The sequence below is a fragment of the Bufo gargarizans genome, chromosome 5 (genome assembly GCF_014858855.1).
Source record: "Bufo gargarizans isolate SCDJY-AF-19 chromosome 5, ASM1485885v1, whole genome shotgun sequence".
In the NCBI taxonomy this organism is placed as follows: domain Eukaryota; kingdom Metazoa; phylum Chordata; class Amphibia; order Anura; family Bufonidae; genus Bufo; species Bufo gargarizans.
In genome coordinates, this window is record NC_058084.1 from 209,990,565 (window position 1) to 210,002,991 (window position 12,427).

A 12,427-nucleotide genomic window follows, 5' to 3' on the forward strand; every position below is an offset into this window, starting at 1 on the left:
GACTTCTTGTTGGAACATTTAAATAGTTTGATTCTAGTGATGAGCAGCAGGTGCCATATTCGATTCCGACGAAATTCGCGAATATTCGATAGAATATTCGTTTTATATTCGTCGAAATTGAATATTCGTCATTATTCTTGTTATCGCGATTAATATGCGATTTAAATAATTGCGTATTGCGATTGTAACTTAAAGGCTACTCTCTTATTGAAATAGCAATGCGATTAATTCAAGTTATATGGAATATGATGAATACATTCGTTATATTCGTTTTGTGGAATATGACGAATACATTCGTCATATTCGCTAATTCTACCAAGCCAACCATAGTAAACCAGGTCCAAGTTGAAATCGCAATTCGATTAATTCAAGTTATAATAATCGAATTTCGATTTTAACTTAGCACTGCTATATTCCATATTAGGCTAGAATTAACGAATATGGAATATAGCAGTGCTAAGTTAAAATTGAAATTCGATTATTATAACTTGAATTAATCGCATTGCTATTTCAATAGGAGAGTAGCCTTTAAGTTAAAATCGAAATTCGATTATTATAACTTGAAATAATCGAATTGCGATTTCAACGTAATTCTCAAATTTGACAGTACATTTTAGTATATGGAGATGTTCCCATGGTGATGGGGATGCTCCATGAGCACGGAAGTCGGCAGAAGCGGCAACGGGCACTGACTGGAGCAGCCAGGAAGCCAGGAATCCAAAGGACAGGTAAGAACAACTTTAGGGAAGCGGGAAAGAAAAAAATATAACAATTAAAAACAAACAAACAAACAAAAAAAACGAATATTCGAAATATCGAATTTATATCACTATATTCGAAATATTCGCGAATTAGCGAAGTGCCGATATTCGCAAAAAAAAATTGATATTCGAATATTCACGCTTAACACTATTTGATTCTAGGTACAACAGTATAAAGTGTCTTCTGAGGGTCAAACGGTTGTGTCTGAGAAGTTACAGTGTAAAGAACAAATTTTGTTTTGGCATATAATAGAGAACAAGCTCTAAAGAATTTGCTAATACGTGGTTAATCCATTAATTTACAACAAATAGACATCCTTGGAGGTAAAAGCTGTAAAAAGGGTGCAGTATATACTGGGCTATTCTTCCCTATAAGTAGTGCAGTTCTATAGATGTGGCATTGGTGTGGTAAAGAGAGTTTTTCTAGCACACACATTTGTTCACTAGACCTTGTTTACTCAAAAATTTTAGACTCTTTGCTGCTTTATGTTACACTCACCACTTTTGTAAAAAGTCATGGGGCTTAAGGGGACTGATGAATTTAATATTATATGTACATCTCAATAAATTAGATTATCATCAAAAAGTTTATTTCAGTAATTCCATTCAAAAAGTGAAACTCATATTATATAGATTCATTACACAGAGTGATCTACTTGAAACATTTATTTCTTTTCATGTTGATAATTATTGCTTACAGGTAATGGGAACCTAAAAGTTTGTATCTCAGAAAATTAGAATATTATAAGACCAATTAAAAATATTTTTAATACAGAAATGTTGGCATACTGAAAGGGATGTACATTATATGTACTCTATACTTGATCGGGGCTCCTTTGCATAAATTGCTGTATTAGTGTGGCGTGGCATGGAGTTCATCAGCCTGTGGCACTGCTGAGGTGTTATGGAAGCCCAGGTTACTTTGATAGTGGCCTTCAGTTCATCTGCATTGTTGGGTCTGGTGTCTCTCATCTTCCTCTTGACTTGACAATACCCTATAGATAATTTATAGGGTTTAGGTCAGGTGAGTTTGCTAGCCAATCAAGCACAGTGATACCAAGTGCTGCTGGAAAATAAAGTCAACATCTCCATAAAGTTTGTCAGCACAGGGAAGCATGAAATGCTCTTCAATTTCCCGGTAGATGATTGCGCTGACTTTAGACTTGATATAAGATAGTGGACCAACACCATCAGATGACATGGCTCTCCAAGCTCTCACTGACTGTGAAAACTTTGCACTGGACCTCAAGCAATGTGGATTGTGCACCTCTCCACTCTTACCCCAGACTCTGGGATCATGATTTCCAAATGAAAGGAAATTTTGCTTTCACCTGAAAACAGGACTTTGGGCCACTGAGCAACAGTCCAGTCCTCCCCCCCCCCCCCCAGCCCAGTTAAGATGCCTCTGATATCTCTGGGTCATGAGTGCCTTGACACAAGGAATGTGATAGTTGTAGCCTATGTCCTGGATATATCTGTGTGTGGGGGTGCTTAAAGCATTGACCAGCTGCAGTCCACTCCTTGTGAATCTCCCCAAAATTCTTGAATGGCCTTTTCTTGACAATCTTGCTGCTTGTGCACCTTTTTCTACCACATTTTCCTTCCACTCAACTTTCCATTAATATGCTTGGATACAACACTCTGTGAACAGCCAGATTCTTTAGCGATGACCTTTTGAGGCTTACCCTCCTTGTGGAGGATGTTGATGACTGTCTTCTGGACAACTTTTAAGTCAGCAGTCTTCCCCGTGACTGTCTAACCTACTGAACCAGACTGATGGACCATTTAAAGGTTTGGGACACCTTTGCAGGGGTTTTGTGTTGATCAACTTATTAGAGTGTGACACAGTGAGTCTAAAATATTGAACTTTTTCACAATTGTAAGAGTACAAGTAATCATTGTGGATGATAGGTACGTGTCACCAAGGTTCCTGGCCGGAGTAAGAGCCGGTTTTTATGACACCTTAATACTTAGTATGACTGTATAGATGATCTGGGATGGCTCTTACTGGGAGTAGTCAAAGTGCTCGGTGGGTGACTACTCCCAATGTCCCAGGCCGGGTTTTGCCAAGCCTAGAAACCAGCCAGCACTGCCAGGTGAGGAGGAATACCTCAGTCTCAGTGGAGCTCAGGAGGTGTGTGTACTGGGATCTGAGGCTCGTGCCGTGCTGGAGGCAGAACTGCCAACAAAGTGATTTTTGCTATATGGACTTTCCATTGTGTGTGAACTAACACCAAGACTGCAAACTGGCGTGTTTTTTTTTGCTTTATGTGTGAATAAACACACAAGTTTGATTTAAGAACTGATAATTTGCCTCTGTACTACCAGAACGAATCCCCACCCAATATTCTAATTTTCTGAGATACTAACTTTTGGGTTTTCATTAGCTGTCAGCCGTAATCATAATATAAATAATCTCTTAAAAGAGATCATCCTGTGTGTAATGAATCTATGTGATATGAGTTTCACTTTTTTAACTGAATTACTGAAATAAATTAACTTTTTGATAATATTCTATTTTATTGTGATGCTGCAGATGCACCTGTACTTACAATATGTTTCGGGCGCATGCTACAATTTAACTGCTTGCCGCACACCTAACGCCGAAAGGCGTCATTGCTGCGGCGCTCTCAGGCTACACTAACGCCGATTGGCGTCATCTCGCGTGAGCCGAGATTTCCTGTGAACCCGTGCACACAAGTGCACAAGTTCATCTACAGCCTGCCGGCCGCGATCATTGGCTGGCAGGCTGTGGATTTTTGAATCGACCAATGAAATGGTTATGTCAGACGTTATTTTGAAAATAGCGTCTGATATAACTGCTACCTGCTCCTCTGGTGGTCCCTTTTGCTTGGATCGACCACCAGAGGACACAGGCAGCTCTGTAAGTAGCACCAAATCACCACACTACACATTTGATATTACCCTATCATTTATTAACCCCTTATTTAGCACCTGATCACCCATATTAGACTCCCTAATCACCCTGATCACCCCCTTATCCACCCCCCTGTCATTGATCACCCCCCCTGTAAGGGTCCCTCATCCCTGCCAGGTAGTTAGTTACTTGCTAGGTAGTTTAGCGCCCAGCCCACCGCACCGCAGTCACTGATTAGTCGCTGATTAGCGTCATCGCTGTTGCTAATCAGCACTAGTACTATATAGTATCTGTAAGTGATCAATACTGATCGCAATCAGATCTATATCAGTACATTAGGGTCACCTTAGGTTCTACAAAAAACACAGTGTTCGCCCGATCAGGCCTTGAGCTTTTGGATCTTTATTAGTGATCGCAGCTTTACTTCGCAAGCACTCCTTTTTACTAGGTAGGTTTGCTCTTTTTCCCGGGTAGTCTCAGAGGAATACCCCCTAAATTTTGTGAACCCAAAATGTCAAACAAGGGGTATTCCGCTGAAGAAGCCTACAGGATTCTGGCCGTGATGGATGAAAGTGATGGGGACGCCTCATCCGCTGAATCCAGTGGTTCAGAATATGAACCTGTAGACAGCAGTGGCACTCTAACCGCTAGCGAAGATGACGAGGTAGAGGTCCCTGCTACGGTCAGGCGTACCCGATCCCATGTCAGAGTTCTGCAAACCCTGCATGATGATCCTCATTTGCAGCAGAGTGGTGCTAGCACTGATCTTGTTTATGGTGCGGCATACACCAGCAGCGCAGCACATCCTGGACCTTCTACCAGCACTGCCGTATTCCCTGGTGAAATGGCGAGCACCAGAAGGGCAATTCCAGCTGGTACGGTGGCACGAACAATAACTCCCCTGTCGCAGCCACCGCGTTCACAGGCCTGTAGAACCCTTAGTCTCCCAGAGGTGCTGGCAAATCCTAATTGGCAATCCCCTGCTTCCGCCGCACCCGTATTGCCCCCTTTCACCGCCTAGTCTGGAGTTCGCGTGGAGACGGCTCATTTAGGATCGGCCCTTCAGTTTTTTGAGCTGTTCTTCACAGCGGATCTCTATGACCTAGTTGTGGCAGAAACCAACCACTACGCCACACAGTTTATTACCGCCAATCCGGAAAGCTTCTATGCCCAGCCTTTCCAGTGGAAACCAGTCACAGTTTCCGAGTTAAAATTTTTTGGGGCCTTCTCCTGAGCATGGGTCTAACTAAAAAAATGTATTGCGGTCATATTGGTCTAAAGACCCAATACATTACATGCCCATGTTCTCTGCTGCAATGTCTAGGGCGCGTTTTGAGGCCATCATGTGCTTTATGCATTTCGCTGACAATAGCACCTGTCATCCAAGAGGCTACCCTGCTTATGACCGGCTCCATAAAATTCGGCCCCTCATAGACCATTTGTCATCCAGATTTGCAGATGCGTATACCCCTAATCAAAACATCTGCATAGACGAGTCCCTAGTACATTTTACCGGGCGCCTTGGCATAAAACAGTACATCCCCAGCAAGCGCGCCCGGTATGGGGTCAAACTGTATAAGCTCTGTGAAAGGGCCACAGGCTATACATATCGTTTTAGGGTCTATGAGGGAAAAGATTCAAAACTGGAGCCGGTCGGATGTCCTGACTACCTGGGGAGCAGTGGCAAGATTGTCTGGTACTTGGTGTCACCCTTACTCCACAAGGGGTACCACTTATACGTGGACAATTTTTACTCAAGCGTGGCCCTCTTTCGGCACTTACATCTAGTCGGAATTCAATGCTGTGGCACCGCGCGACCTAGTCGCCGGGGCTTCCCCCAACGGCTCGTTAGTACCCAACTTGCACGGGGGGAGAGGGCTGCCTTGTGTGACCAAGAACTGCTTGCGTTGAAGTGGAGGGACAAGAGGGACATTTACCTTCTGTCCACCATTCACGCAGACACCACTGTACAAATTGAAAGGGCAACTGGAGTCATTGTGAAACCCCTCTCTGTCCACGACTATAACCTTCACATGGGAGGGGTGGACTTCAATGACCAGATGTTGGCTCCCTATTTAGTTTCCCGACACACCAGACGCTGGTATAAGAAGGTGTCTGTTTATTTGATCCAATTGGCGATGTACAATAGTTTTGTTCTCTACAGTAAGGCTGGGAGAACAGGATCCTTCCTAAAATTCCAGGAAGAGTTCATTTTGGAAATCCTGTATCCAGGAGGGTCCGTGCACCAAGGCCCTGATGTAGTGAGCCAGCTACATGGCAGACACTTCCCGTCTGTCTATCCTGGTACCCTAAATCAACGTTCCCCAAGAAAAAGATGTTGTATCTGTAGCAGGGGTGAAATAAGGCGTGACACCACCTTTTTTTATCCAGACTGTCCTGACCAGCCTGCCCTATGCATAGGGGAGTGTTTCCGCAAGTTCCACACTCAGGTACACTATTAGCGTAGGGATTGCGTACACAGGACAGGCACACAGGAGTCTTAGGGCCCATTCACACAGAGCTGCCACAAACCTCTCCTTTCACCTGGGACAAAGTGCATAATGTACTTTGCCACATCTCTGGGCGATCACCGGTAAGCAAAAAAGTTATTGTTCAGTTTCAAAAGTTTATAAAAGTTAATGTTCTCTAAAGTTAATGTTAATAAATTTATTGCGTTGCGGCCTGTTTTTTTTTTTTACCTTCTAGGTGGACCAAGCGATCAAGCAGCTGCAGCACTAATGTGCATTCTGACAGAAGCATTGCGCTGCTGTCAGATTAAACAAAAGTCGTTGTATGCGGCGCTGCAAGACGAGATTTCTCCTCTGCAGTAAAAGATACGTTTGCCGAGGCATATGAGCTGAGGGCAGTATAACTACCAGGGGCAGTTATAACTACCCCACAAGTGACCCCATTTTGGAAAGAAGACACCCCAAGGTATTCCGTGAGGGGCATGGCGAGTTCCTAGAATTTTTTATTTTTTGTCACAAGTTAGCGGAAAATTATGATTTTTATTTTTTATTTTTTTCCTTACAAAGTCTCATATTCCACTAACTTGTGACAAAAAATAAAAACTTCCATGAACTCACTATGCCCATCATGAAATACCTTGGGGTGTCTTCTTTCCAAAATGGGGTCACTTGTGGGGTAGTTATACTGCCCTGGCATTTTAGGGGCCCATATGCGTGAGAAGTAGTTTGCAATCAAAATGTGTAAAAAATGGCCTGTGAAATCCGAAAGGTGCTCTTTGGAATGTGGCCCCTTTGCCCACCTAGGCTGCACAAAAGTGTCACACATGTGGTATCGCCGTACTCAGGAGAAGTTGGGGAATGTGTTTTGGGGTGTCATTTTACATATACCCACGCTGCGTGAGAGAAATATCTCAGCAAAAGACAACTTTTCCAATTTTTTTATACAAAGTTGGCATTTGACCAAGATATTTATCTCACCCAGCATGGGTATATGTAAAAAGACACCCCAAAACACATTCCCCAACTTCTCCTGAGTACGGCGATACCACATGTGTGACACTTTTTTGCAGCCTAGGTGGGCAAAGGGGCCCACATTCCAAAGAGCACCTTTCGGATTTCACCGGCCATTTTTTACACATTTTGATTGCAAACTACTTCACACACATTTGGGCCCCTAAAATGCCAGGGAAGTATAACTACCCCACAAGTTACCCCATTTTGGAAAGAAGACACCCCAAGGTATTCGTGAGGGGCATGACGAGTTCCTAGATTTTTTTATTTTTTGTCGCAAGTTAGTGGAATATGAGACTTTGTAATAAAAATAAAAAAAAATCATCATTTTCCGCTAACTTGTGACAAAAAATAAAAAAATCTAGGAACTCGCCATGCCCCTCACGGAATACCTTGGGGTGTCTTCTTTCCAAAATGGGGTCACTTGTGGGGTAATTATACTGCCCTGGCAATTTAGGGGCCCATCTGCGTGAGAAGTAGTTTGCAATCAAAATGTGTAAAAAATGGCCTGTGAAATCCGAAAGGTGCTCTTTGGAATGTGGGCCCTTTGCCCACCTTGGCTGCAAAAAAGTGTCACACATGTGGTATCGCCGTACTCAGGAGAAGTTGGGGAATGCGTTTTGCGGTGTCATTTTACATATACCCATGCTGGGTGAGATAAATATCTTGGTCAAATGCCAACTTTGTATAAAAAAATTGGAAAAGTTGTCTTTTGCCAAGATATTTCTCTCACAGAGCATGGGTATATGTAAAAAGACACCCCAAAACACATTGCCCAACTTCTTCTGAGTACGGCGATACCACATGTGTGACACTTTTTTGCAGCCAAGGTGGGCAAATGGGCCCACATTCCAAAGAGCTCCTTTCGGATTTCACAGGCCATTTTTTACAGATTTTGATTTCAAACTACTTCTCACGCATCTGGACCCCTAAAATGCCAGGGCAGTAAAACTACCCCACAAGTGACCCCATTTTGGAAAGAAGACACCCCAAGATATTCATGATGGGCATAGTGAGTTCATGGATGTTTTTATTTTTTGTCACAAGTTAGTGGAATATGAGACTTTGTAAGGAAAAAAAATATAAAAATTCATCATTTTCCGCTAACTTATGACAAAAAATAAAAAGTTCTATCAACTCTCTATGCCCATCAGAAAATACCTTAGGGTGTCTACTTTCCGAAATGGGGTCATTTGTGGGGTTTTTCTACTGTCTGGGCATTGTAGAACCTCAGGAAACATGACAGGTGCTCAGAAAGTCAGAGGTGCTTCAAAAAGCGGAAATTCACATTTTTGTACCATAGTTTGTAAACGCTATAACTTTTACCCAAACCATTTTTTCCCCCAAACATTTTTTTTTATCAAAGACATGTAAAACAATAAATTTAGAGGAAAATTTATATATAGATGTTGTTTTTTTTGAAAAATGTAACAACTGAAAGTGAAAAATGTCATTTTTTTGCAAAAATTTTGTTGAATTTCGATTAATAACAAAAAAAGTAAAAATGTCAGCAGCAATGAAATACCACCAAATTAAATCTCTATTAGTGAGAAGAAAAGGAGGTAAAATTCATTTGGGTGGTAAGTTGCATGACCTAGCAATAAACCGCTAAAGTTGTGGAGTGCCGATTTGTAAAAAAAGGGCCTGGTCACTAGGGGGGTATAAACCTGTGGTCCTTAAGTGGTTAAATCCTAAAATGATTTCAGATTCTGGTATATAGACCTTCCGTGCCAAACAATAAGAGACATTCTAATAAGTTTGGCACATCTCACTCCACTGCAAACTAAATCAAAACTGGCTTCAGAAATGCCCTAATTTCTCTATAACTTAAAGGGATTCTGTCATCAGAAATTTGGCCCATAACCTAAACATATGGCGAGGTCCGTACTATTACACAGAATCCTAAATTGACCTTATCAAATGTGCCTGTGACTCTATAATCATATAAAACAGGTTTATATAACCTGTCACTCACGTCACAATTGTGTCCAAGGGGACGTCTCACAATGCAATGTGCCCGGCTGCAGCCATCTCCTTTCGGTGCCCAGTGCCGCCTTCTGAATCAAAATCAACGCCCTCCTTTTCATTAGATCTGCCTACCTCAGTTCATTGCCGCCTCTCTAACGTTCGCTCTCCTCAACCAGTACCCACGCGTGCGCACTAGGTATCACCCGGCGCATGCGCACTTCGCATAACAAGGCCGCTGCCTGGAGTCCGCACAGGCGCATCAGGTGATACCTAGTGCGCACGCGCAAGTACTGGCTGAGGAGAGGGGACGTTAGAGAGGCGGCGATGAACTGAGGTAGGCAGATCTAATGAAAAGGAGGGCTTCGATTTCTATTCAGAAGGCGGCGCTGGGCACCGAAAGGAGATGGCTGCAGCCGGGCACATTGCATCGTGAGACGTACCTTGGACACAATTGTGACGTGAGTGACAGGTTATATAAACTTGTTTTATATGATTATAGAGCCACAGGCGCATTTGATAAGGTCAATTTAGGATCTGTGTATTAGTACGGACCTCGCCATATGTTTAGATTATAGGCCTAAATTCTGATGATAGAATCCCTTTAAAATAAAGAATATATTTCAGGAATTTAGACTGATTTAAATTTAGCTTTTTTTTTTATTCTAATCTGTTACTTAGTGATTTACTCATTTGATGATGGCTATAGATTTTGTGATTTGTACTGCAGTGTAACATACAGTACATAACCAATCTTCAAAGTTATCTGATGGCAGATGATTTTATCTTGCAGTCAAAGAAGTATTTCAGCATTCGCCAATGTTATCTTTGTGCCAACAATGGAGAAGTTCTAAACACTTGACAGACTTTACTCAATCTGGATTGTATATTTGGAAGAAAAGCAGTGAAATAAAACAAATTCACCACTTACTGCATAGCAATATACAATATTCATGATTTTCCATAGAAGCTGTAAATTGCCATTTCTATGAGGTCATTATCTGAGCCATAGCATAGTTTTGTTAGACAGTAAGCGTAATATGTACTGAACTATGAGTAGATCATTGTAACTGTATGATACATCTACTTAGCAGAAGAGGATACCCACAGAAGAAATGAAGGAGACTTCCATTGTGCTGTCCATAGACAGATTTCAGATCTGTCCATTGCAGATTTCAACAGGACCAAACAAACATCTCACATAAAGTATTCACAGGGGATGAATACCTATGTACATTAACATTTTCTGCTTTTTGTCTTAATTATTGTTTGTGTGTCAAAGTAAAATATGTTGTACCTTCACAGTGGTAGACATGTTGTGTAACTCAATGGTACAACCGCCCTCCCCCTAAAAAACATTTTAATACTCAGGCTGTAATGCAACAAAGCAGGAAATACACCAAGGGGGTGGATACTTTCACAGGGCATTGTATATCAGAGGTTTTGTAAACAGAAATGTTGTAGGTATCAATAATATTTTGGGTGTTTTCTTTGCTTCTGCTGGTTTTTGTAAATCAACAATTTCTCTCTCCTTATATGCTGAGTGCACAAACTAGTCCAAAGCAAGAGCTTTATTGTGTGTTAGATGTCTCCTTCTGTGGCTACTCTCTCTGTCATGATCTGAGGATGTAGATCTACTGGGCCAATGACCAGGAATAGTAGGCTCTTGACTCAAGAAGATCAGGGAGACCAGAGCGGAGTACCAAAGGAACAAGGCTAGCTCATGGTCAGGAACAGTTTGAGATCAAAGTACTGGGAGGCAACTGTCAGTATACCTATAGGTAGAATAATTATAGCCCAGATACCATGGAAAAGCAGACTAGCAGAACCTAGCAGGACCTGTGTTGGTCAGGCAAAGAGTGAGAGAGACAAGCAGGTATTTATAGGCAAGCTGATGAGCTAGTTAGCCAGCAGCTGGACAACAATAGTCAGAGCAAGGAGAAAAAAGTTGTAGCCCCTGCAGTGCTGAACCTGAGACGAGATATACTGAATTAAGCTTCTATTCACATATACACCCCGGAAAGGCAGACACAGAGGAAGTGGAGCAGTGGACACAGACGTAAAACTTCCTTTCTCTTCCTTGTCCTATTTTACTGCAACACTTTGCCAAAGGCTGCAGCTAAATCCCCCTCTTTCTGTTTTCTAATTATGATATTACCCTAATTGATCTGCAGACATTATAGTTGGGCTTTCTTTGCATCACTCAAAATGGTTTTAGTGGGTATTTCAGCAATAAATAATAAGAGTAGCGGTGTTTCAGAAAAAAAGGCCTGTTTTAGATGGAAGACAACCTCCATGTGTTCAGAATATGTATATATTGTATAAACATTTGTCCAGTGAGGTCACTTCCTTCAAGGGAATGGACAGTCTCTATAAAATTGTGCCTTCTTTTGCTACCTTCTGGTATAGCACCATTGCTTAATACACTATCATTGTAATGAGACATTGTTGTAATGTAATTAGTATGTACTATAATAATAGTATCATTATTTTTTTTACAGTCAGAAGGTACTCGGTTACAGAGAGAGCTACGAGCATATTTGGCTGCTATCAAAGGTAAGCTGGAATCATTGTATGTTTGTAAAGGGGATATGCCCTATATCAATTAGAACTGATCCTTTTTTCATGTCTATTTTCTGTGTAAGTGGTTTGTGTCCAGCTCCGTAGCTATCTGTTTCTGTGTCTATCAATGCATGTATGTCCCATCTGTGTGCATTCTGTCTCTGGTAAGGGTGTGGAGGGGACAGACTAACAGAGAGGGGTTTAAGGGAGAAGCTTCTAGGGGACTTCAGCAGTAGATAAGGCAGATTTTTGAGGAATAAGGAGCTCCTGGTTGTACAATGACTCGGGAATTCCTGAAAGAGATTAGCTTGTCAACAGCACCATTGAAACCTATCTCCGAATAGCTGAAACAGACAGGATGCTCTCCCAGCATACATAGGTCCAGGTTGGAGTTTCTTGTCCTCAGATATATTCTCTTTCTTTAGGCAAAGTCCTGGAAGTGTGTGTAAGTGGTTATTGAAGCCATCTTGTGTATCCATATTAGTCTTATTATTATATCATATTCCAGTTAATGTTAGGCTTTGTCCACCATTTTATATACAAAATGATTCCACATTAATGATGAGCAGTTTTATAAATGTACTGCCTTATTTTACACAGGTTCTGAACCTGTATTATACCATAGAGCTTTATTCAGGGTTCTACTACTTCTGGTTTCACACAGCCATAATTATAATTATTATTTTAGTCTCTGTTTGACTTTGATTGTTAGTCTTTGCCCAGCATTCTTGCTCTCTTACTGTCTACTGTTCTGATGTAGAACTTTTTTGATACTACCTGCA

The 12,427-nt window shown here is 41.7% G+C and overlaps 1 protein-coding gene across 1 annotated transcript in view; it reads left to right on the forward strand.

Annotated features, from left to right (window-relative positions):
• Positions 1–12,427, forward strand: part of AMPH (amphiphysin) — a 301,192-nt gene that overhangs the window by 110,413 nt on the left and 178,352 nt on the right. The window contains 1 exon segment of the mRNA XM_044294372.1: positions 11,585–11,639. Within this exon segment, the coding sequence (XP_044150307.1) occupies positions 11,585–11,639 (55 nt within the window).